The sequence below is a fragment of the Oreochromis aureus genome, linkage group 8, assembly GCF_013358895.1.
Source record: "Oreochromis aureus strain Israel breed Guangdong linkage group 8, ZZ_aureus, whole genome shotgun sequence".
Classification (NCBI taxonomy): Eukaryota; Metazoa; Chordata; class Actinopteri; order Cichliformes; family Cichlidae; genus Oreochromis; species Oreochromis aureus.
Window position 1 is genome coordinate 22,053,376 of NC_052949.1, and position 20,297 is coordinate 22,073,672.

General features: G+C 42.4%; 1 protein-coding gene across 1 annotated transcript; it reads left to right on the forward strand.

The window, feature by feature from the left end:
• Nucleotides 1–675: 675 nt before the first annotated feature.
• Nucleotides 676–19,982, forward strand: ubald1a (UBA-like domain containing 1a). The gene is made up of 3 exons (XM_031748852.2): nt 676–1,247; nt 1,917–1,976; nt 17,553–19,982. Exons 1-3 carry the CDS (start codon nt 1,140–1,142, stop codon nt 17,874–17,876), a joined length of 492 nt encoding a protein of 163 aa, XP_031604712.1. The 5' UTR covers nt 676–1,139; the 3' UTR covers nt 17,877–19,982.
• The last annotated feature ends 315 nt before the right edge of the window (nt 19,983–20,297 follow it).

The following is a 20,297-nucleotide window of genomic DNA, read 5'->3' on the forward strand; positions in this document are numbered from 1 at the left end:
GAGCGCAAACCAGACGGGAGTGTTTCCAGTCATTTAATTGGCCCAGTGTAACTACCCTAATAATCTATTGTTTATTCATTGTCACAGAAACCAGGACTTGACTGTATTCTCACATTATTTCATATTAATTTCATTTGTTTAGAGATTTGAAATTATACCCTCATTACTGTGGTAATTTCTAACTACTGAATAATTACATGTAGATTTAAAAAAAACAAAACAAAACACAGTGTCCTGTTTACTAAAAAAATGAAATGCTACCCATTAACTAACCTGTTGGCAAGTCCTTGGGCAAGTGAAAGGGAAAAAAAGGGGAATTTGCCCTGCAACCCATCAGTGTAAACAGAGACTGTTATTTCAACAAAGGAGAAATGGGGATGCGAAAGGCTGTAGTACCGCCGCAGTCCGCACTGATACGCTGCGGCACTGATATGACACACGCACGCGCGCGCGCACACACACACACACAAGTGAGAGGTAGTTTTGTGAGAAACTGCCCAGAGCAGACACGACGCTATTCACCCACGGCTGTCGGCTGTCCCTAATTTAACTCGGAGCGATGTAATTGGCGATGGTGGATTTGTTTACCATATTTGGCGAGGTAGTGACACAGCGAGCCTGGGAATTGGACGAGAGCGGCCGTCATTCACTAAAGCCTCGCCTTCTGGAGCTTTACAAACAAAGCGCGTGCTCACGGGATTTGTAGTCCAAAACAAACCGTTTCTGAGATTCCTGCGGTGGGAGGTTAGCCCCCGTTCGCGGCGAATTTAACACCGTGGGTGTGCCGTATTTTCAAACCGTTTTACAAATGTAAACTATTTAAGCTTAATGTGCGCGTAGGTGTCAAAATTAACCGGAAACAGCCGGATAAACACACGCCGAAACGAGACCCTTCCCTTGCGGCATACAAGTCCCACCGGCGGTGCTCTCACGTGATTGGCTGCGTGCTTTTGTCAATCACGTCTTGTTCCTTCCACTACCGCTCCTACAGTAAATATTTGTGTTTGCTCAACCGGCTGTAATGGTGGACGACTGAGGCAGAGGGAACGGAATACAACTCGAGTGAAGAAAGAGGAAAAAACGGTCGAAAGTCTGCTTCAGAGCCAGCCGCCGCGAATAGGACACGGGCTTCGTCGAAAATGGATGAACTCAAACATCAAGTCATGATTAACCAGTTCGTCCTGACGGCGGGTTGTGCGGCAGACCAAGCGAAGCAGCTTTTGCAAGCGGCACATTGGCAGTTTGAGGTAAAGGAGTGTGGGGGGGAGACAGAAAAGAAAATAAAGCTCGAGCGGCTTAACGTTAGCAGCCACACGGCTAATGTTTACGTCTCACCCACTGCTAGCTTTCATTTAAGCGTGTCTGCCTACCCTTACCCACATTTATTTATTTATTTATTTATTTATTTATTTATTTATTGTTTATGTCTTTTAAGCTTTTTAACACTAAACAAAGCGTTAGTGTTATCCCCCCCTCCCTTTTTTTTTAATGTGGCTACTTTCATGCCATAACTTTGGCTGTATTTAAAGTAGAGCTATCTGTGCTTTAGCTGAAGTAAATCCGTTGAGAGTACACAGTAACGCAGTACAGCTATCCAATTAGACCTCACTCTAGATTAAATACTATAATCCGATACATGACAGCAGTGAACAGGCGAGGCCAGAGTACTATTACGCAATAAAGATGACCGCCGTGTTGTATCGACTAGCCTACAAAGGACTACTTTGGTACATTATAGTCTGGTCTGCGCTCAGTCGGCCATAGATCAAGCTGTACTTTTATTTTTTCTCTTCACAGCACGCTCGTTGTATTGTGTCATAAAAACGCGCATTACAGCAGAAATTGCCCGGTAGCTGTGTTTCTTGCTTCTGTCTGCCAGTTAAAAAATGTCATTTGTTTTCTGTGTTTCGTTTTAGACTGCCCTCAGTGCCTTTTTTCAAGAAACAAATATTCCATATGGCCATCATCATCAAATGGTGAGTGTGGGGAGGAGGGGGTTGATGACAATCTAGTTTTTCTAAATACATACCCTTCCTTCTTCTCTTTAGACACAGAATGTTGTTTAGGCTGGTGTTTCTTTAAGGCTACCTGCTCTGCTTGTTTTGGGTGGGATGGGGGCAGGGGAACAGCCCTTATAGGCCGAGAGATATGATGTTGTACTAACAATAACAAAGCACATGTCGGCCATGTTGTGAGCTTCCAGAAATAAACACACTAGCAGGCATGCAGCAGCTACACACACAAAGCAGAAGAGAGAGAGGAAGAGAGATTGTGTGTGTACATAAAGGAGGAAGAGGAGGGAGAATGTTGAATGTTGGATTAAAAAAACACCTCATTTTTCATTGTATTAGCTGGGCTGCATAACGGAAGGAAGGGCCTCTGTTTCTGAGTAAGCGAGAAGAGAGAAAAAAAAACCTCTTTCCAGGAAGACAGCTGCCTCTCTCAAATAGACCCTCGTGCTGCTGCTGCATTTGCTGTCAGTAATTCACCCGTTTTTCTCTCATTGGGTTGTAGCTGCTCCCCCCTCCAACACAGTGCACGTTACGGGGGAGACGAATCAGAGCAGAGTTAACAGGAAGGCATTTGTGCTGTAGGAGACTGTGTATACGCACACACACACACACACACACACACACACACACACAGGGGTTGAATATTATGAAACATGAGCAGTATTTGGGCTCTTTGCAGCAGTGCACTTTGGCAGCACACATGCCTTTGTTTTCAGCTGCATTGCATGGCAGCTGGAAGAGCCTGACGTAGACGTGAGAGGATTGTTTTTATTTTATTTATTTTGGACAAAATTGTCCGCCATTATGTTTTCGCATTCTCTCAAAGTCATTAAACCGCTGATCGTTTTAGCCTCAAGTATAAGGAGGAGGGAGAGATTGGGATGAAAGAAAAGAGGATTTGATTTTTTTGTATTGCGTTGTGTTTTAGTGTGCGCTCGTGTGCACTTTTATGCTTTTGGGTGGTAAGTGTTCACACTGAGCGCAGTCTTTTTTTCTTCCTTTATTTTGTTTTTAAATAAATCAGCATTTTTGTAAGAAAGCAAGGTGGGCTTCCTTTATCATCTGATCACTCAATAAGAGCATCTCAGGCTTCCATTTAGCTCATGAAATGTCTCACTTTAATTTGCGAGTAAACACTTTGCCAAGAGCTGCCCTGTGCTGTGTGCCAAACGGGAGCTGAGCATGCTGCAGAGACCGGATGAGGAAAGTCAGAATGCAGCTCACCTGTGTGTGTGTGTGTGTGTGTGTGTGTGTGTGTGTGTGTGTGTGTGTGTGTGTGTGTGTGTGTGTGTGTGTGTGTGTTGTGTTATTGTTATGGATGTGATCTTGCATAATCACTGGTTCACGTTCCTCATTTTTTTCCTTTTGCATGTCTGTTTGCGCTCACACACTTCTTTCATACACAGATTTGTATTTTGTGCATGCACAAGTGTGGGTGTTTTTGTGTGAGTCACAACAGTACTACAGCAGGGCAGCGTGTCCAACCTTCCTGCAGCTTATCGTGCCACAGCGTTCGTTGGTATACACATCTAATCCACTTTGCTCTCACTCCTAACTCCAGCACACACTCTCTCTCCCATGCTGTCTCTCTTCAGCCAGATTTGTGTTTTAAATGCGGCCGCGTCGCTTTTTTTGTGTCGCAATACAAACTGAAGCCTTTAACCCACGCACTGGCATGGGTTTCTTGGCAGCGGAGCAACATTAGGACGTCACGTAGGTCAGTTAGTTTACAGATGCCATTCGGTGAACTGATTTGTGCCATTGTGGGTTTTTGTTTGTTTGTTTTTTTGAAGGGGGGTTAGAGTCCCAAAGACAATGTGTGAGCCAGAGTAAGGTTTGGCGAATCATGTTCCTATCTAAATTTGGCGTCCTGAAATTGAAATCACCTCAAGTTCAAAAGTGCTGTTGTTTAAGAACATGTGTTTTATCTCTAAACAAAGTGCTGGCCGATAAGGATTTATAAGCTAGCTTGAGCCGGATTTTTGTTTATCTGCGCTTTGGTAATGAATCATTTGTGCGTTCTGTGTCAGAGGGTTATAGCCCATATCAAATAGTGGGGTTAGTGGGTCCACTCACCAGTACAATCTTACGTAATGCTGTGAATGCTGGAGGAGTTAGCTAAAGCTCTTGTCATTATAATTTCCTTTTACCGACTCACAGGAGGGCCTGCGTGTTGGTGTATCACATTTAAAGAGCTGCAATTTCTGCACAGACATGCATTTACCTCCTGTTTGTTTCTACATACGTTGCTGCATGATTCACAGAGTACACAACCACATGTGGATGCTATCTGCACCAGATTGTCCATTCATTTCTGTGTTTTTGAATGAAGTCATCAAAGCTTGCACCTACTTCACATGCCCTAATCACAGCCCAATCTGCTCTGTGTTTTGTGTAACCTCCTCCCAGTCTACTCCCAGATTTCTCCTCCAAGCACACACACACTGTACATACAAACACTGCAACCACATTACATTCCTGCAGGATGCAATGCTTGCACTAACCCAAAATGGACCCTTTCACATTGAACGTAGCAAGTGCACCCTGGTGCTCAGTCTGCACGGCTCACTATGTTGGCTTTTTACAGATCCAACACACAACAGTTCTAGAAATCATTCTGTATTTCCTGTTTTATAACCATCCTCTTTTCAGCAGCCCTACAACAACATATCGTTTCGTTTCATTCACACTTGGAACGCGTGTTTTCTGGGTTGTACGTCTGTTGCTGCGGGCTGTTTTGATGCTAATTCCTCATATCAAATGTTATGCAAATTCTGTAGCACCTCTGCCCGTTTTGTTTTCATATGTATTTAAGAGCCGTTCTGAGCTTATTTTCCCAGGGATTTTATAAAAATTAATTTAAGGTTTAAAATTTTGAGCTATTTTTGATTTACTGTATAGTTTATCCTGTTAAAAATCTGCCACATCAGTGGTCAGTAAATCCTCACCCTTTTCATTATCTTGTCTCAGGACTGTAATTAACAGAAAATGATTGGTCATTTGTTTGAAAAAAGCAAAACAAAACAAATGATTTCATGGGAAAAATGTACATGAGCAAGTCTGCGAAAACCTCATCATCAATTCAGTCATCATGTTTTCTGATTAATGTTGTCTAGACGGTGTAACTCCCCGTCTCCATGTGGTTCTTTGTGTGTCTTTGTAGGGCAAACACTGATGCTGTGTGTTCACACTAGTATCACTGTTTTCCATGATTAATATTTCTCAATGTAGGGCATGCACAAACACACATACAGCCACAATAAAGTGAATGAAGACTCATGTGACCACAGATGAGGAAGTAGCCCAACAGGATGACTTCCACATGTGACCCCCATCATGTGACTAAGCCCAGCGCAAACTAACTAAGCCACAGAGCCTGGTTTAAATGAGTGTGTTTTTTGTCAGTCACTGCTTTTAAAGGAAGTCTACTGAGGTCCTATTGAATGAAGTCAGGGCTGTGGTGTTAAAAAGCACGTTGGCTTAGTAGGTCAGGATAAAAAAAAAAAAAAAAATGCTCCTCAGGAAATATTTCACCCTCCCTTTTCTCTTTTGAACACATCTAAAGTCACGTCCTTTGTGACTGTCCCCTGTTCATGTCCTGTGGATCGGGCCTTGTCGCTTTCCGATTGTTTATGAGTGTAATGGTTAAATACAAGCAGAAAGTAACCTTCAAAACATGATTTTAAAGGCCTTTGAATGATTCTGCTCCTAAGACCAACTCATCCTGGCCTACATACTGGCAACATGATGCAGTCCAAAACAATGTGCTATATAGTTTGAATGATCACATTTTTATTGTGCTCTGATTGCCTTTTGTTGCAAGCATCACGCGTGAGGTGGATGGAACCGATTTTATGAAGGGCAACGTTCAGCGGAGACTGGCTGCGTGCAGTGATGTAGAAGAACAGTCTAGAGCACTGCTGGGCAGTGATAAAAGTAGGCGTGAGGTTGTTTAACGGCTGTTTCCCAGCAATATGAACACTCAGCAGGAGAAAGGAGGAGGGTTTGGTGTGTGATTGTGTGTTTGAGGTGTTTTTTTTTTTTGTTTTTGTAACTACAAACAGTGGGTTTTCGGTGTCCGGGTGTGGCTTTAAAAACAATTTTTTTTTTTGAAATCCCAACTTTTCCCCATCCATGTAAGAGCTAATTCCTGAGAAGTGTGCGGTGTGCTCATGCAGAAGAGCAGAGGTATAATTACCTCCATAAATCACTGTGTGACAACATGGACGACTGTCTGCTCCCATTTCTCTCCCTCTCAGTATCTCAACCTTTATCCGTTCATCAGGAAAGGCTAACCAAAGTTAATCAAGGATGCTTGGACTGTTTCTTTAATGCCAGCGAGGAATGAATGAAAACGAGCAACGCTGGGTGTTTAGCTTTGGGCTGAAATGAGGAAATGGTATGGCAATGCCAGGTATTTGGGTGGAAGATACAATAACTGAGTTAACACAAAGCTGCTTTGTGTCTCCGTCACAATCAAAACAGGGTGTCCTCTGTCCTGTTACAGACATTACTGACAGAAGTGCATTAATTTTAAATCCAGTTTGTTTTCTCACAGCGTTTTGTGATGTCATGTGTTCATGCTATGTAATCCCATGGGTGTGCATGCATCAGTGTCTCAGATTGCAGAGTTAATCGTGTCTAGATCTGCTAATGTTGTTAACGTGTGTGTGTGTGTGTGTGTGTGTGTGTGTGTGTGTGTGTGTGTGTGTGTGTGTGTGTGTGTCTCACATAGCCATGCCAAGCACCTAACCACATCAGAAGAGGCTTGGCCTGTGCTCTGCATGCTCCAGCATGTTGCCCTGCATGTTTCCAGGAGAACAACTTCCCAGAACCCTTACCACACACAGACCCACAAACACACACACAAAGGCATGCATGCAGCTACACACACCCAAACACACAGGAACTTTGGCTCAAGGGACTCGGGGAATGGGAATCCATGTGGGATGGTTGCGAGGACCAGATGTGTTTATGAGCGGTCGAGTTAGATTGGGTTTCACTGTTTCTAAGAGTCACAGGGTACACTTATACATACACACACACACACACACACACACACACACACACACACACACACACACACACACACACACACACACACACACACACACACACACACACACACACACACACAGGAGTTAGGCATATGGCTCAGAAAACACAAGCAGCACATAGCACCCTTGTGTGTTGAATGAAGGCAGTGTTGCCACATTGTGTCTGCCCTGTTTTGCTCAGGTGGCTGCAGCACTGCAATCAGGCTGCGGTCAGCTGATTCTCAGCCATGTATCGCTGGTACTTAGTCCTGCTATTCCAGCGGGGTTCTTTCCGGGCCATATCCATCCCTTTCCTGCTTTCCCGACTTGCATTCATGACCTTTAACTCATCACCAGTGTCTATTTGGTCTCTCTTGCTAGCTAGCAGTCATGGATTTTATTGAAAAGTTAACAAATTTTGATGTTAATTGATTTGCAATATTTTAATGCATTATTTTTTTTAGGATAAAACAGATTAGTAGTATTGTGAACAGGAATTTTGGATGGAAGATGCTCTTTGCGTTTTGTATGGAGCCAACACTTTGAACATTTGAACATTGAGCATTTCTTTTGTGTCTTAATATGTACAAAGGGTTTTAACTTCAACATACTAATAATGGCTTTTTAAACTTGTAGTTGGCCTTATTGGGTTGCATCGATACTGATAACAAAGATCTGATATGTATGTTTTTGAGGTAAAACAAAAACTAATTGAGATGTATCTGAGTATGCACAGCTTTAAGAAGGGTGTCTTTTAGGCAGGCTGAATCCGAGTGCACCTGTGATTGGTTCTCTGTCACGATGACCTTTGGGCTAATTGTTTCCTTACCAAACTCCTTTTTCTAGATATGAGTGCCACTGAACACCTATTGTTAGCCTGTTAGCCACTGTTGTGAGGGGCACAGTGTGTGCAGCTGGTCACACTCCCAGTTCTCCTGTATTTGTAGTTCTGTTGCTGTTATTTGACTTTCATTGCTTCTCACTTCTTTGTTTCTCTTTCTCGTTCTCCTTCCTTATTTAACGGCGTCATAACACATGCACACCAAAACAGAACATCCGAGCTAATGATCAACAGAATTTCTCTGGAGCACATTCCAGACAGAGCTCTGTGCGAGTGTGTGTACAATATTAGCTCACATACATATGTTCAAAGAGTCAGCGGGACTCAGCTGCTAGAAACTGAGGGGAGGAGATGGTCACTTGAAACATTCAGCGGCACCTGTTTTGCTTCCTTTATTTAGTTCAGCAAAAAAACGGCCAGATCTGACGTCCAGCCACTCCCAGAAACCCCAACTGTCACCTCATTGTTGGTAAGCTGTGCGCTGGGATGATAAAACATAGAGAGAAGCTGCCCCGTCTGGTTTAGGTTGCTGCGATGGTGTCGATAGTCAGACCTCGAATACTAAAAGAATCTACAGTTTCTTTGAGTTTGGAGAGGATGTTAGCAAACGGATGAATGGAAATCCAGTTGTTTAGAGTTTTTCCACTATGTGCAAGCGATACCTGAAGTCCAAGCATGCTTTGAGAAGCAGTTGTAGTATTATAAATGTGTCAGGTGTGTCAAGTTTTTTGACAGTTTTTTGTGCTATTTTTGGTTTCATAAGACTATTGTTTCTAAATGGTCACATCCTCTGTTTAAACAGGCAGCCTGGATGTTTGTTAAATAGCAGTTTTAATCACAGGGCTTTTCAATTAACATAAAATCCTCATTAACATTTCTACAAACATGAACAAAGCAGTTATTTTATATTTACTGATTTAGCGTCAGAAGCAGAAGAAGCAGATTTTAAAATGAAATGCCCATTTATTCATTTTTTCCCTTCATAATAACTGCACTGGGACCTAACTACAGAGCTGCAGCTTCAAAACAAAAAACAGTAATGGCTCACACATAAGAACACTCCCTATTTAAACATTTAAAAGGCAGGCAGGCAGAATCATGTACTCTTAATGCAGCAATGGGCTATTCAGCATTTTCTGCTTTTTTCTGTCTGTCCTCCTTTCCATTTTGTTTCAGCTTTGTCTTGCCAGAGCTCCTCCTTCTTCTGCCATTAGCCTTTTAGCCATTTCTTCCTCTTTATAATTTCTCTTCTTTGTGGTCCACAAATGGGGAAGATTTATGTTGATCCATCTGTTTGTGTTTATGGTTTGCAATGTCAAATTACAAGTAAATCTGGTGTCGAACATCAGTAATTAAATTAACTTAAAAACAGTGATTTTATTTTTTTATTTTTTGCTGGGGTTTTTTTTTTTGTTGTTGTTGTTGTTTCAAATTGGACATAGTTTTGTTAAACTGTCATCATGTTGAGGTTACCCCGTGTTTTAAAAACATGCTATAGTCAACACTAATTCCAGCTCCCAGTCTCCACACTCTGCCAGCAGTTTAATAAATTAAGGAGGCATTTCGTGTCATGTTGTTGTTCTTGGCTTTCAAGTTATAAATACTTCATGTCAGAGATTAATATCCATCCTCTTTTGCAGTAGTGTGCGAGGTCTCTCACACTGCTGCAGTGTTCCTCCCGAACGGACACAGATCTGCGTAGTTTAAAGTGGCATTTTTTTCCTTACAAGTCCAAACAAACACAATACAATTAAAGCGAATGTTTCACAAAGCATACACACTTCTCCAAACTTGTGTAATGTAAATAAACCTAAGACTAGTCCTGACCTGGTGTTGCTGGGAATTGCACATCTTCCCACACATCCAGCACCTTAGAGCACTCATGCACATCCTGCTGTTTTCTTTTCTGCAGATCCAGAAGAGCCCATTTAAGATCTGTAACTGGAAGCTGTGAAACAGTTGAATTAAGGCTAAGCACCTTCTTGTTTGAAGACAAACAGCCAAACCCATGAACCCTGAATAAGATGCTCCTAAACATGAGTCTGGTAGGAGCATGCAGGAATAGCCTGTTGCAAGGAAAGGAATGTCAAAATGATCCAAGGAATCCTACACAAGTGTTTGGGATCATTTGTAAAGGAAGTTAAATTTAGCGTACTTTTGTGTCAACGTTTGTAGATACATTTTGACTCGGTGTTTCCTAAAGATTAGGTGCTATTACAGTACGGTATGCAGACATGCATGTGTGCATTGTTAAATGAATTGATAAACAATACAGTTTAAGGTGCTCCTCTGCAAGTTTAAGCCAAACATTTGGTGACAGCTAAATTACACTTTAGTGGAGTCAGCTGTCTCTCCAGTGAGTTTCTCAGCATGCAGATGAACTCCACCATCTTAGACTGTAGCTGGAGATGGTAGTCCTTGTGCTGTTTTTCTTTGGTGCAGCCACACATGAACCAGCGCTACACCGCCATTCAGTGGCCCTTCAGCTCAGCGTGGCTTGCAAAAAGAGACTCACTGGAGATCGAGTCTCCAGTCTACCCTAGTGCCCCCTCCCACTCCCAGGAGCCATTACAAGTAGATGTCTGAATCACTTAATTTGACTTCTTTTCATGCTACAAAGGAGCAGTGACTCCACTTCAAGCTAACTCCAACTGTCTGAGCTTCTCACCCTTTCAGAGGGTACAGTTTAGGCTGTACCATAGGAATCATAATCCACTTCATTGCCCTCATTAAGATAAGGTTGAGGGCTATTTTGAAAGCTGACAGACTTGAAGTGATATAACATTTTTTGACTATGCAACCGAACACTTGCTGTAAGTATTAATGTGTAACAGATACATTTATAAATCCTAATTATCTAAAAATGTAAGAGGTTATCTGAAACAAAAAGCTGATTTTAAAAACTAATTTTCTGACGTGATGCACTCACAATGAGTTTGTTTTTAGGGTAGAACTGTGCGTTCACATATATATACGACAAAGAGTATTTGAGCAGAGAGGATTTGCACGTCAGCTCTCACTATTCGTGTGTCTCTCAGATCTCACAGCTGAGTTTGCTGCGAGAGCTGACATAGAATGCGTGAAGTGTATGCAACAGGTCGTAGACAGAAAGGAGACGGGAAGAAGGAAGTGAGAGAAAAAGAGGTGAGAGAAAACGGATATGTCATAAGCTTACACTAATATTCACTTCAGTGGAAAATGATGGAGAAAAAGAAACTAGGATTACATGTCATGTGTTGCTGTCGGGCGGTGTGTTTGCACAGGCTTTAATTTGGTTTCTTCTTCCATTTTTAAATATCTCTGTACGTGTATGTTCATGTTTGAATGAAATAGACGAGTATTATTTGCTGTACGTGAATATGAGACATTGTCTCATCAAAGGAGCGTTTGTTTGCCTCGGTTAGATTAATGGAAACAAACGGATGACGTTTCATCCGTTGCAGAATTTGGCTTAAAATCACTCAGCTGGGCGGAAAAATCCAGAGAGGCTGAAACGGGCTCTGTGTGTGTGTGTGTGTGTGTGTGTGTGTGTGTGTGTGTGTGTGTGTGTGTGTGTGTGTGTGTGTGTGTGTGTGTGTGTGTGTGTGTGTGTGTGTGTGTGTGTGTGTGTGTGTGTAAAGGTTAACGTTACATGGAGGTGGTCGGTTAGGGTCGCCACTTGCAAAATGTAACCAGACCCTGAGCACAGCTTTGAAACAGGATAAGCACGTCCTAGCTTTCAGCCTGCCTGCATGGCACTCAGACACACGCACACACTTGATATTTCTGAGGAATGTCTTTGGTTAGACTGGAAATAACTTCAGCTCATCTGTGTTTGTGGACACACACATACACGAAATGAGGTTTACGTAGCTCCAGCGCAGGCTCAGCCCAGGCGTCTTTCGAGCGGTCGCTGCCAGTAAGCCGTACGTTTCTCCTCAAACAGTCTTGAAGAGAGCGAGAGTGGACGAGGCCGGGCTGCTGTGACCACAGAGTCTGCCTCAGTCCCGTCCCATCAACGGGAGATCTGTACTGCTTCCTCATAACAACCGTCCCCATGGTAACCTCTTTCTGTTGGCTCTGTTTTGAACACAAACGGCTTCTCGCTGTCTGTTATTCCTCCCCGTCTCTCCATCTGTATATCTGCTACCAATAGCCAGACCTCTGTGCTGTAGCACTTCTTATGCTGCTACTTTCACTTATACACACAGTCTGCTGTCTTGAAGGTTGTCGCTTTAATGCAGCAGTAACATGTGCTTCTGTTTCGAAACATTGGCTGTCTGAACAGATTCGACTTCCAGGAATATAAGCTAGTATTTTACTCTTTTTTTGGGGGGGGGGGGTTACTGATTTTTTTTTTTTTTTTTTTTCCCCCCTAGATTGTTAACTCATTCAAGTAGTTTCATTTATCTTAGCAAGTTTACCTCACAGAACTAAGTTAAGTATCTCATATTCTTAGATATCAAATAACTATTAATATCCCTAACTGAGCCAATCTAATACTCGCATGGTTCCCATCCTACTTTACTTAAATGCGCATGACACAACTGCAGACCTCCCATGCAGACACATTTTATGTCAACATGCGTATGACTACATGCACCCCCTGTGCGGTCTCACTTAAATGTTAAATTGTTGTACAATGACTGTTGCCTGAAAAGCACAAGAGCAACTGTGCAAGCTGTTTGCACATGTGCAAGCAGCTCCTTCACAAAGAAAAGACACTTTCGGCCGCTCCCTTATTTTCCAAGGGGTTAGCGCAAGAACTGATCCACACATTTGATTTGGCACTGCATGCCCTTTATGATGGAACACTCCTGTTTATCCGGGCTTGGAACCGGCATTGGGAGTACATTGGGTTTTGTTTCGTCACAGTTTCAAACCAGGGGAATTTTTTTATTTTTTGTTTGTATGTCAGGTGACTGTGTTAACCTGTGCAGTTATACTTGCATCTCATCTTAATTAACTTTCATTTTAGTAATCACCAAGAAATGCAAAGAAATGCATGGATAGACTCACAAAATATAAATTATAAGATTTTAAATTGAATCAAATAACTGTTTTTCTCTTGTTAGAGAGACAAAAATACAAAACCAAACCAAAAAAACAACCCCTGTCTATGGATGAATGAAATCTGTGGGTAAGTTCCACAACAGCAAAGGTGGCAGATAATAAGGTAATGGTAAATAGTTTTAGTTATATAGTGCCAAACCACAACAACAATCACCTATCACAAGGTATTTAAGTTTGTAAGGTGAGACCCTACAATAATACAGAGAAAACCCAACAATCAGACGACTCCATTGCATTTGGCAACAGTGGGAAGGAAAAAAATTCCCCTTTAATGGGATCTCTGCAGATGTACGTTATATGAGCCACAGGTCAAAAGGCCTAAAAGGTTGTATAGATCAGTTTATAACCATATTCATGGAAATCAGAGGTGTATGGATTTTTTTTTTTGTTACATTTATTCACCTTTTGTTGCATTTTGAATTTAGGACATGCTTACTTAAGTGTGTGCGCGTTGCTTGTTCAAGGACCAGCTGGATTTGAACCCTGGCCTGAAGACGCCGGTCTCAGCAGGTCTTGCAGTGTTAGTCTGTCCTTGAGTTAATCTGCTACTTAATACACATGAAGAGAAAACACACATTAACCTGTTGCCTCGGTACACTTCACCCGAGCCATGCCTTTAATCTCTGTAGGATGTGTGAGAGTTTACCTCTGCAGGTGGCAGGTCTGATGTTTTCTTTTTTCTCCCCACTCTAATGCTCTGCACATAAAGCATAACACTTGTTGTCTGGAGACAAAACAAAGCCTAGCTGTGCTAATATCATGTGGTATATCCCAAATTTGGTATGGAAGACTTCTGTGTGTGTATATAGATGCGTGATTGTGTGTTCCACTGTAGCAGTAGTGACACTGACAGGTCTGGGCGCTGCTGAAGCTTTTGTCAGTGTGAAGGTGTTTAATAATCTGTCAGATCCACACTGAGACATCCTGGCAGAGAAGACAGCTGCTGTGATTTTGAAGCAGATCCCCATGCCTGTGGGTCGATATCGTCTACGTCCCCGGCTCTGTCCAAGGTCTCCTGCAAGGACGACGCGCGATGTTCGAGTCTTTCTGTTTAAAGCTGGTGAAATGTATTGTCGCATTGCTAACTGCAGGTGTATATTTGTACCTGCTTATGTGTGTGTTTATGGATGAGTGAGTCAGTTGCAAAGGTCTCAGCAGACAAGCACAAAGGTCACGTGTCAGCATTTTAATCCTCATTTTTCATTCCTGAGCCGAATGAAAAGGAGGCATTGTTTTTTACCTGAGTTCACACACTCACCGTGAGGCTTAAGAAATCCCGGCAGCACAGGAAGGATCACAGAGGTCACTTCAGCATTCCAGGGTGTCTCTTTACTGCAGGAAGCGGCCTCAGAGACATGAGCCAGCGTTTCCTGTCGGCACAGTGGACGCGCTCACCTTTCATAACGGTTTGCCTCTCAGAGAACCTCTGGCTCAGGTTGGCCCGGCCCGGCCTGGAACCTGCACATTCGCAGGACTAACCTGCAAGCCGCAGCACTCTTAGGGGGCAAGGTGGTTTGATTACAGTCCCAAGGGGAATAATGGTGTTCCTGTCACTGTTTTCTTTGACTTTTCCCTATGATGGCTGTTTGTGTGCCAAGACTATGTGTCACAGTCTGCACATCCTGGGTGGTGGAGCTCAGGGCTGATTAGATACCACAAGTTGCCCTGAGTTCTGGTCATCAGCAAGGAAAACATTTTTTTTTTTTTTTTCCACCTTTGTCTTGTTAGCAATTTTGTTTTGTCCGATATCCATGTGTCACTGCAGCTGTTATTCCTCATAGCTGATTCATGGAGCCTGTGACTCTCCATTCTGGGAAACTTGTAAAACAACTTCCAGTTAAATATGAAAGAGCCGAAAATGTTGGATATTTTGTTTAAGTGTTAAGGGGGGAAAAAAGGCTTGGAGGATGTTTATGGGAAAATTGGAAGTTTGTATTCAAAGTTCCAGTAACACCGTGAAGAATGAAAAAGGGAACGAAAGATGTTTTTATGAAGCTGGTTAATTTGAAGAATGGTCAGATAGTTCCTAGCATATATCAAACAGTAATTTTCCTCGAGATGCCCATCCCAGCTCAGTCATACTTAAATAAATTCGGTGTTATATAACGCCGCTCCTCTGTGTTGCCAAGCTGTTTTCTTCCATTGTTCAGGCCCGATGATTTAGGGTTATTTAGTCAAGCAGATGCTCGCCCTGCCCTCCCAGCCCTGGCTCTTATTTTTAGGTGGCGACGCTCCTGCCTAAACAGGGCTCCACCTCTGCTTCTCCCGAGGAACAGTAGGTTGTTGTTTTTCCGGTCATAAACTGAGGCAGGGACACTGTGGAGGAAGCAGGTCATGAAGCAGTGCGCGAGAAGCTGCGTTAGCGAGGATGATAAAGGCTTTCTATTTTTGATCTGCCAAACATGTTGTTTACATGGCCTGGTAACTGCAAGCTGGTTGGCACATGGGTGTAGTGTGTGTGTGTGTGTGTGTGTGTGTGTGTGTGTGTGTGTGTGTGTGTGAGTGTCAGTGTGCACGTTCTGGGTGGCCACTGAAACAGCTCTTGTGGCAATAAAACAATAACAGTGCTGGCACAGAGGAGGGTCAGAGCTCAGGAGTATAATAAAGTCAGGGAGACTGTGTGTGTCTTTTATATAAAGGTATATTTGTAGCAAACAGTTTTTATTAGCACCTGTAAATGCTTTTACAGGTTCAAGTGGGGTATTTAAGTAAAACTTTTAAGACAGTAACAATAACTAAAAAAGACCCTATATCCTAGTTATATGCATGCTGATAACTCTAGTCTACAGCGATTATGGATACTTTGATTTTTATTTTCCTGATTTTTCAGAGAATAAGGTCGCCATGATTACTGTGAGCCAAAAGCTCAGGTCTGCTCTAAGCTTTTTTTCCCCACCTGTTGAGTCTGTGTGACATCAGATAGAGAAGATATTCTTAAAATGGTCTTCTCAGACACACGCTCTGATCACAGTAACCCCTCCAATCTACTGTTTAAATCTTTAGTTTGTGAGGGGCAACCTATCAGAAGCAAGCTGCCATAAAGGGAAATGGAGATTGTTCTTTTCAGACAGCGGAAGAACTGAAAGGCCTGGTATAAGATGAATAACGATAATTTTGAACTGTGAATCATGTAGTAATAAACACTTGGAGCTCAAAATGAGAACATCATGTGCACTTGTATGCTTTTTTTTGTACGTGTCCACAAAACAAGATCAGCAACCTAACCAAGTTTATTTGGTCTGCTAAATAAAATTGGAGGCCATTCTAGAGATGAAACAGGAAGTGGACCTAAACAGCAGGCCGTTATGTTATCATTAGGACCCTCGGCAGGAAGCAGAGGGTGGCTGGGATTCCCCTAAATTCCCTTTCAGTTATGTAAAACAATCTGCCTCTCTTGGAGGAATAACTGCCTTTAAGCACTGTTAAAGGCTACTTTGTATGTACATTTATGGAATAGGGCTTATTTTTTTATTATTTTTTTAACTATAACTGGCATGTGCAGCTACATTTTTCTGCACCACAGCTGCACTGGTGTACAGTGAACTGGGTACACGAGTTCAGTAATAATATGAGAGGGAAAGCCCCTCTCTGGCCCTCCTTTGGCAGAGTTTTGTAGAAGAAATCATTAGACACTTGTGGAAACACTGGAAGTAGTGTTAATAAAACACAAGTTATAGTGTCACAACTCAAATCGTGTCACTGTCTCGGCAGACTAAACCGCAGTTTGTTTTTTTTGTTCTTTACTATATTCAGTCATTAAGTGTAGAACATTAGAAAGTAGTGATGCTGTGTTTTCAAGCTAGCAGGATTCAAAGAAGAGAAGCACAGATTTACACGTGAGAGGTTGGAGTGGTGCTTTCTGTGGCTGTTGCCTTGAAATGATCAAAACTGTTAACTAACAGTATTACAGTAATATATTATCTGCTGTTTAACTGAATGATTTATTAACTTTTTATGTCTGCTTCTAATGCCAGGACAGTTTGTCCTTGCTTGCAGTTGGTTATACGTTATACAGTTATTATACAGTTTTGCATTATGACAGGGTGATAAAGCAATGTTGAAATTCTCCTGTAATTCAGTTACTGATGCACTGGAACCCAATTTGAAAAATCATAAAACCTGAAGGCACAATGTGACGTTACTGATGACTTTTGTTTTTTTGTGTGTGACACCAATCAAATGAATGCCACGTTTACTGATTTGCAGTAAATGCAGAGGAACTGAGAGCTGGGAAATAAGTGACTGCACTAGAGATAAATGGAGATATTAAAGTTCAGTAACAGTGAAAATTCACATATAAACTGACACCACAGTGCAGAGACTACATATATCATTCCTGCTTTAGCCTTTTAGTGATAATGGTTTTCTATGTCATTTACACAGATAACATGATGTCTCACAGATTATTGTACTGCAGTGCAGTGTGATTGTTTTTTTTTTTCTAACCTGTTTCTTACCCGTTATAAATAAAAATTGTATAATGCTGCCCCACCCCCCACCCAGTTGGTTTCTGCCTGAAATGTCATTTATTAATAAACCACAACAGCTCAGTGAGGATGTGTGTACTCCTGCATTGATCGTTGTTGTTTTTTTTCCCCTCTTCATCCTCAGATGTGCACCCCAGCCAACACACCAGCGACGCCCCCCAACTTCCCTGACGCGTTGACTATGTTCTCCCGGCTGAAGGCCTCCGAGAGCTTCAACAGCGGCAGTGGCGGAAGCCCCATGGCCGCCGCCATGGCCACCTCACCTCCACCCCACCAGGTTGGCGGCTGGGGGGTCTCATCAAATGTACCTAATGTGCCGCAGCCTCCACAGGGACTCTGGACTCAGGGGCAGCCCCCCACACAGCCCTGCCCAGCCTGGCCAACGGGAGTGAACCCGCATACGGGCGCAGAGCAGAAGGCTAGTGTAGCAATGGAGGCAGAGAGATGAAGGCCGCACGGGACTGAAGAACCCGCCCCCCCCCCATGCTCCCATGTTGGAGAGGGAGAGGGGAGGGGAATGGGAAATGAATGTGGGAAGGGTGTGTGGAGAAGGGGAGGAGGGGGGTAAATGGCTAGAAGTGGGTTTGGGATTTCCCCCCACCTCCCAAAAAACAAAACAAAATAAAAAAAACTGATGATATTGAAAGAGACAGATTCTACGCAAACCAAGAAAAACTCAACGTGGACAATTTGAAGAGGAGGAGAAAACCAATGCAAACATCAATACAGAAAAAAAGAATAAAAAAAGATACGCACACATAGTAATAAGAGAGCAACTGAGATCTTTGTTAGTTTTTCCTAAGTAAATGCATAGATAAAAGAAATATTATTGAACTAAAAAACGAGAAATGAAAAAAAAGAATCGTCACGCCCAAGGAATCTATGTGCAGTTCAAGGACATTCGAGGCAGCAAACATCAGTTTTTCATTTAGTTTCTTCTTCTTCTTTTTTTAATCTTTTCTGCCGGTGTTTTTCAGCCACTGGGGTTTGTGTTTCCGCAACAGTCTTTGCTGCATGAGGAGACGGGAACGTGCGATGCAGTTGGTTTTTTTTTGTGGGTTTTTTTGTTTTTTTTGTTTTTTTTTTAGATTGACTCAGAAACCATCACGCACTTGAGTGTGAGCGTGGACGCATGTGAGCAGATGTTCAGTTTGTAATCAGAAATTTACACACACACACACTTTAGGCTTTTAGAGGAAACACCTCCATACTATCATCCCCATCGTGAAAGGTGGGACTTTTCTTACCTCACCTGGTGGTCACCTGACTTCTTTCAGCCAATCAGGGATTCTTCTTAAACCAACTGTTGCCACCGCTGCCGCAGGACATGTTTTTAAAAGGTTTTCTTCTTAAAGGCAGCAGCCGCTCTGGTTTATGCTCACTGATCCTCGCTACAATGGCTTTTCCAGACACAGATTTAAGACCTGGACTCAGACGCCCAACTGTCCACTGTATACATTTGTTTTGTTTTGGGGTTTTTCCCTTTTTTTTTCCTGGAGATTCTGGTTAGTACAAAAGGAAAAAAAAAAATCATGGTTTAATATCGTTTCTAATGCTGATTGTTATGTTTTGTTAGTGGGTAAAGGGAGAGGTGGCTTTGGAAATGGGTGGGATTTCAGGTAGATCTTTTTTTTTCTTTTTGGGGGGAGGGGGTTTGAATCAAATGCAGCTAAATGGCTACAGATTTAAAACAAACACCCACACACACGACTACTCCATCTTTGTAAACCGAATTGCCACTTTGCATGATGTGTTCATAATGTGTAACATCTTTTGTAGCAAACATACATGAGGTCGAGACACGTTTCGGGGAGAGGGGTGGACGGAAAGGTGACGGTGGGATTCCCAAAGGTAACTGAAATGCAATAGATGTCTTGCTGTAAAGGCAGAATTGGGGTCTTAGATGCGAGGAGGAAAACGAAATGGGTGTGAGACAGCGTCAGGAAGCCCACCACGGGCAATATGGGGACACTACAGACTACTTTGAGATATACAGTATATATAAATATATATACATACCCTCAGATACTGTACTGTGGAGGGGTTTTTACAACATTTAGGTTTCTAGTTTTGACCAGTTTCGGTCCATTGATACTGCTGAGGGGGACACTTCAGGGATGACCCTGATATACGGCAATATTTTAAATGCAGGGTCTGCCCCTTTCTTTTTTTTTTTTTTTTAGTTCGGATTATTTTTTACATTCATTAAAGATAAGTAAGAAGAAATATTTTGAATAGCTGAGGGACTTGTGTTTTTAAAGGCTAAAAAAACTCATTTGGAAAATAATGGCTATAATAATGAAAAAAAGTAACCAACTTCCTTTTTTTTTTCATAGACTAAACCAATGTTTAAGTTCATCCTTTCTCCATGCTTCATACTTTATTTGGTAATATCAGAGCGTTTCTGGGTGGGCCTGTTCCTAAATGGTTTCTCATGTATGTTCCCCCCTGCCCCTTGTATGACTGTATGAGACCATTCCCACAATATTTGTGGACTACCTGATAATTAACTTATCATTTTTGTGAACCTAAATAAATATTGTATGTCAACCTATTTGGGATGGTTTACTTTTGTGTGCAAGGATTGGCATGAAAGGTGGGAGAAATGGACCTGAGGCCTGTTACATATTCAACATAACCAGGATATCTGGATTTACTTAGCCTAACATCAGCGATCAGGATAAGCGGTCGGACGAAGCTGGGTGTCAACTCAGTAAGTTAACCCAGGGTTTCCAGTGTGTGTTGCTATGCACTAGAAGACACTAGAAGCATTTGACCAATCACAAACACAGATAAATCTACTGTCATGAAAGATGGCCGCCCCTCCTCAGGCCTGTTTCTGCTGGTGTTTCCTGTTAAAAGGGAGTTT

Excerpts from the sequence above, each read along its gene's own strand:
- ubald1a (XM_031748852.2), top strand. The coding sequence starts at position 1,140 with ATGGATGAACTCAAACATCAAGTCATGATTAACCAGTTCGTCCTGACG. Across the intron at positions 1,248-1,916 it reads CGGCACATTGGCAGTTTGAG|ACTGCCCTCAGTGCCTTTTT; the intron begins GTAAAGGAGTGT and ends GTTTCGTTTTAG. Across the intron at positions 1,977-17,552 it reads ATGGCCATCATCATCAAATG|ATGTGCACCCCAGCCAACAC; the intron begins GTGAGTGTGGGG and ends CTTCATCCTCAG.